This window comes from Leucoraja erinacea, chromosome 3 (assembly GCF_028641065.1).
Source record: "Leucoraja erinacea ecotype New England chromosome 3, Leri_hhj_1, whole genome shotgun sequence".
In the NCBI taxonomy this organism is placed as follows: Eukaryota; Metazoa; Chordata; class Chondrichthyes; order Rajiformes; family Rajidae; genus Leucoraja; species Leucoraja erinaceus.
The window spans coordinates 50,003,245-50,009,329 of record NC_073379.1 but is presented as its reverse complement, the minus strand read 5'-3'; the positions used below and the strand labels follow the sequence as shown (position 1 = coordinate 50,009,329).

The 6,085-nt window shown below is 41.6% G+C and overlaps 1 protein-coding gene across 1 annotated transcript in view; it reads left to right on the top strand.

Annotated features, from left to right (window-relative positions):
• The first annotated feature begins 486 nt into the window (after window positions 1-486).
• Window positions 487-6,085, top strand: part of LOC129694113 (low-density lipoprotein receptor-related protein 4-like) — a 35,392-nt gene continuing 29,793 nt past the window's right edge. The window contains exons 1-5 of the mRNA XM_055630836.1: window positions 487-595; window positions 1,367-1,605; window positions 2,463-2,787; window positions 4,713-4,717; window positions 5,244-5,558. Coding sequence (XP_055486811.1) covers window positions 487-595; window positions 1,367-1,605; window positions 2,463-2,787; window positions 4,713-4,717; window positions 5,244-5,558 — 993 coding nt within the window. The remainder of the gene's footprint in view (window positions 596-1,366; window positions 1,606-2,462; window positions 2,788-4,712; window positions 4,718-5,243; window positions 5,559-6,085) is intronic.

Sequence of the window (6,085 nt, the reverse complement as noted above, 5' to 3'; positions counted from 1 at the left end):
GATGACCAGCCATGATCATATTGAATGGCGGTGCAGGTTTGAAGGGCCGAATGGCCTACTCCTGCGCCTATTTTCTATGTTCTATGTTTCTATGAGTGCCACTAGTCACGGACCTCAGGCCTGAATAACACTGTCTACAGTGAACATTCATATCCTACCCTCAATTACCTTGTCACCTCCTCAAATAAACTATTTTATGTCATGACCTGCTGCCTCCAATACCATGCTGACCTTCCTTAAATTAACCATTCCTTTCCAAATGGGAATACATTCTATCCCAAATAGTCCTCTTCAATAGCTTCCCCAACTTTAACTCAACCTATAATTCCCTCATACCTATAATTCCCTGGATTATCTCTTTCATGTGAATAGGGACTTTCCTTTTCCCAGTTGAAATGGTAACTATTGCATTTAGTTAACTGGACACTTAAAGTCTGTTTATGGCAAAATGTTACCAGTGCAAAAACCTTTCTTAACATATCGACAATGTGGGAAAGGCGACCTACAGTTGCCCTGTACTTCAAAGAAAACAAGGCAACAGAGAGGTGGGTGATCTTTAACCGAAGAATCAATGAGCTAAAGGAGATGGTATCGGGTACCTGGATTAAAAGGGAATTTAAACCAGGGGACCTCCAGAGATGGAGCAATTTCAGAAGATCCAAGCAGTGGAATGCAAGTGGGAAGGTTGCTGTAAAAGAGAGCAGTGATTTGACAGCAATGGCACTTAGATAACGGAGGAACAAATGTTGGAAGTCTGGTATGTGGGTTGGGAAACGTACACGAGAGCTGAAGTTATAGGTGAGCAAATATTTCTGGAAACGTAACTTTCATTTTAGGCTGAGATGAGCCTCCATTTCATCAGATAATTTAGTCTTGGACACAGTGCAGTGATAATGAATTAGTTAAAACCACCTGCCACTCTTTGGGGAATGGAATCCAGCAAAGATAGAACGATTGTGGGACCATGCTGTAGTCTCCAGTATTTAATTAGATGTGTTGAATCATCCAGGATGGGATGTAAAAGAATAATAGACTAAACTTCTGTTCTACTTGTACTGGAGGTCAAAGCAATATAACTTGCCCTTGGACTTGTGTCTAGAAAGTGAAACCTCTGGTGCAGATGGGACAACTCAATTGGATGGTCCAGCTTCCTTTGTGGGACCTCTGGTGCAGATGGGACAACTCAACTCGGCTTCCTTTGTGGGACATCTGCAGTGGCTGGCATGTCCCTTTTTTAAATTAACCTATTTTCTCTTGTATTTAGTAACTTAAATTTTTGCTTTCAAAATGTAATTCGCATTAGTTATATAACCACAATTTGAGCTTGGAAGAATATGATCATTGCCTTGTTTTGTCTGTACCGTAGATACTTGGGAGGTCCAGCAGGAGTCTGAGTCGACGCTGGAGTGTGATCGAACATTCTCCCTTTGTAAAGATGGAACAGAATGTGTCAGCTTTGAATACCTGTGCGATGGTGATAAAGACTGTCTTGATGGGTCTGATGAGATGGACTGTTCTGAAGTGTGTGATGAACCAGGTACCTGTCCATATTTCTTCTTTGAAATAACCCAATTGCAGATTTATGAAAAGGCCATAAGCTGTTTAGTGTGACCAATTTTAATGTAAATGCCCGCCCCAATTGCATGGATTTTCCAGTTAAGCCAAGTGATCAAAATTTTCACTTGCAGCAAGAACACTCCAGTATTTTATTGTCATGGAGCACAGTGACACGGCTGGTAGAGCTGCTGTGTCACTGCCCGGAGACCTGGGTTCAAGTCTGACCTCTGTGCTGTCTGTGAAGTTTGCATGTTCTCCCTATGACCACATAGACTTTCTTCCGCATCAGAAAATATATAGCTTTGAAGACTTAATGGGTGCTGTAAATCATCTCCAGTGTGTAAGGAGTGGATGTGACTGGGATAATATAGAACTACTGAATGGTGATAGATGGTCAGCATGGACTCTGGGTCGATTGGCTGGTTTCTATGCTGTATGTGTGAACTAAACAAGAACAGGTATTTGGCCTACCGTTCTCATGTCAACCAAGTACCCATCTATGCTTGTCCTATTTGCCAGCAATTGGTCTGCAGCTTTTTGTGCTCGGGTGCCCATCCAGATACAATCTTCAGTGTAAACCATCATTTGCAGTTCCTTCCTACTCACTTTATCTTGCCCAGTCTTACATTCTTCAGCTATTTCTACAATGATTCCGTCACTTGTAACCAACATGCTGGTAGTTGAGCTGAACCTATGGTTTGCACAATGTTTCCTATTGGCTGGGGAAAGTGGTTTCAATATTTAACCTGGCAAATCTAGGGTTTTGCTCGCCTGCCTGTAAAAGGCTTAGGTTGAGTATTGAGGAGAAACTGGGCTTCGCCTGTGAGATTTGAAGTGGTGTATCGTAGCAGCGATCTGAAATCTTTACTCTGTTTTGAATATTTACAACTTTGTGACACTTGCCTTTTGGTCAGTTGCCATCAAACCCCTTGTACTTACCCAAACAAGATCTTCCTGGAACCATGATAATCCATTATTCTAATGTTTATGGAATGCTGGCTTTCTTTCCTCTAGATGCCTATAAATGCCAAGAAGGGACCATTTGTATTCAAGGTCTTCTACGCTGTGATGGTATTGCCCAATGTCCAGATGAATCTGATGAAATTAATTGTTTTGAAGAATCAGAATCGTGTAGTCTCTGGTGTGACAATCACCAGAGATGTATTCCATCCCACTGGATATGTGATGGCAGTGAAGATTGTAATGATAAGACTGATGAACGTGACTGTGGTAAGATGTTAACTATTTAACAGCGCGACAATTTGTATTATCCCACCAGCTGCCAGGCTGTGGATATGCCTTTGACAATCGCAAACGAACTGCAAAAATCTCGAATAAGTTTCTTCACCCTGATATGTGCTGTGTGGATTAATAATTCAATAATACTCTTGGAATATAGTCAATAGCACTCTGCTTTAGACATGCTGACTATGGGTGACTTTGGAGATGAACTGTAAATGAGGATCCTTGATCATTTAGTGAATGAGAGCAGATGGAATGTGCCCAGAGAGCAGAGGCCCAACCTTTAACGCACTCTACAACACTTCCCTGTTCTACACTTACTCCATCCTTATCTCGTCTTTTCATCACTGGATTTTGTCCAACCATCTGCTTATCAACAACCACCTCCCCTGTCTCTATCTATACAGGAATTGTCATGCCCCTCTCAGCCCCCCCCCCCTCCCCCAAATCTGTGTAAAGGGTCCAGAACCAAAACATCACCAATTCTAGTTCTCCAGAAATGCTGCCTGACCTGCTGAGTTATACCAGCAATTTGTATGTTGTAAATCAAACATTCGCATTTCCTTGCTTTTTCACAGGAATAACAATGTTCTCGAGGAAATTCCAAGTTTGAAATGTTTTGCATTCATTCTCTCCTGCTTTCACTATTCCCAGTACTTGTCACTGTTTCCGGGTGCTCAAATTTTGAGTTCTGCTTTTCTCGCCTTCTGTTCTGTGATTGATCTTTACTGGGAACTAAAGGGCCTGTCCCACCTGGGCGGCATTTGTGCGTAATTTACGCAACATTTATGCGTCACGGTCGCGTGTGTCGTGCCACGCACGTTATGTGTGCATGGTGCACATTGCCCACGCATCGTGCGTAGTGACATGCGGTCGCGCGCAGTGCCCCAGGATTTTGGGATGTACAAAATTTTTGCACGCCATTTGCGTGACGCGCAAATGACGCTAAAGTCGGGCAGGCCCTTAACTGATCGGGATTCAAACCCAGCAATTGAATCTGGATTTAATGATTACCTGCAGATACTCGCTTGGAATTAAAATGGCTTCTCACTTAAAATTAAGTATAATTTGACAACATTGAGCAATCTTGATACATTTACGTGACACATTTGTTAATATACAGTAATTTGACCAGTTCATTGATCTGGGGTAACTGGCCCTAATGTTTATGCTTTCAACATTACTGGAAATTTTATGGGCTGTATCTTGTTACTTAACTCACTGCTTTCCCTGGTTTAGAATCCTCTTGATTAATCATGGTTTGTTCCACTTTTTAAGTGCTGGAGTAGCTCAGTTGGTCAAGCAGGTTCTCAGGAGGACATGGACAGGCAACATTTTAGGTTGTGCCTGAAACGTTGCCTTTCCATGTTCTCCTGAGATGCTACTTGCCCTCTGCTATTTCAGTGCTTTTTCCTGTAAACTAGCTTCTGCGGTTTCTTTGTTCCTATCATTCCTGACCGAAACTGGTTTGATTTTTGGTTCTTGTTGAGAGTGACTTTAAATTGCTATGTGCACACTTGGGTCTAATTCCAGTGAAAGGGCTCTTTCATTTTAATTGCATGCTAACTATTTACATTTTCCCCTTGCTGGCAATAGTGTAAAAGGCAAATGACCTTCCTTTCAAACCAGTAAGTGCTGATGGGAGATGGGAATGTTTTGTAAATGATATTTTGTGTAAATGAATTTGCTGTACCTTTTTGACCCTACTGTCATATCCATTAGCAGCAGATGCTTCATCTCCAATTAAGTGCAAGATAAGGGATCAACAACATGACTAATTGGATGATAAATGTTAACAGTTGACTCTAAGCAGAAGCTAACTTCAAAAGCAAGCTGTTATTTCTTTCCTCTGCATTTTCAGATTTTGATTGTATCCGTTTCAAAATTGACATTTCCCCTTATTTAATTTGCAGACCATGTAGTGGTGTGTGCACTGCAATTGTGTAAAGTGAATGTTGCTGGAATACTGGGGTGCATTTGTCACAGAAAGCTGTGCAAATTGGCTGCTCAGTCATGCCCTTTCCCCCATTTATTTTCTCCTATTGCTTCTCTGCCCATCCCCACCCAGTGCATTGCCTGCTGTCTTTTGTCTCCATGCTAATCTCTTGCCAGGAAATTATTTTGTCAACGTGGGTGTATCTAGTTTGTAGAAGCCAGTTAATTACGTATGATTATTAGATGTAATGTCTGAGTTAAATAGTATTTGGGGGGGGGGGGGGGGGATGAGACTACCTGAACTGCTTGTTGGCATAGGACGATGTCTGAGGTCAAACCATGTAACTTGATTTGAATATTTTATTGCTTAAAGGAGTGGGCTGAATGGTCAATGGGTTACTTGCAAAACTACATTTCAAAACAATTTTCAAACTACCTGTTCCAATATTTGGATATAAAGTTGATGGTCCAAAATATTTTGAAATCCAAATACATGGCTTTTTGCATAGAAATATCCACAGTTGTGGGTTTCGTTCACAAATCCTTTTCTTTCATTGCACATTAGTGACTTTCTGCTATTTCTTTTCTCTGCAGGGTGCAGCAGTGATGACTTCACATGTGATGATGGTCAATGTATTTCTTTAGCTTTCCATTGTGATTTGAAGTATGACTGCAGGGATAAATCAGATGAGCGCAATTGTTTCAAACCAAAGAAAGTTCTCTGTAAACCTGACGAGAAATTGTGTCCTGTCAGCAAAGAATGCATAATAAAGGAGTGGTGGTGTGATGGTTATGTGGACTGTGGAGATGGAATGGACGAGCAGGTACAGTTCAATGTCGTAATAATTCATATGCAAAATATCCTTCTAATGGCTTTTTGAGGAAAAGGAGCAACTTGAATTTGGTGTTTCCATTAGTTTGTAGATGTGGGGGCAGCCAAGAAATCTTAGTATCAGAGTTGTAGACTTGTGATTACTAATCTTATGTCCATTACATTATTTGCCTGCAAACAGCTGACTCCAATCAACTTTTGCAAGCTCCTGACTAATTGTTAAAATTGGTGCTCGCCCTTTCTCAAACACATGCATGCACAATGCTAGTGTAGATGGAGCTTCTTGGTCAGCAGAAGCAACTCTCCTGCTGTGACTCCAATCCCTGCTTTCTCCTCTACAGTTATCATCGAACAGTATCCAAAATAGTGTTTGAGGGGAATTGCCTCAGGATTCCAATGCTCTGCCCACCCCGTTGACCTTTCCTGGTTTTCACCCAGCTACTTCCTGTCAGCATCTTGGGTGTATACCACCTCACTAAAAGTCCTATGTGTGATGCTGTTGCAATCCTGCATGATCCA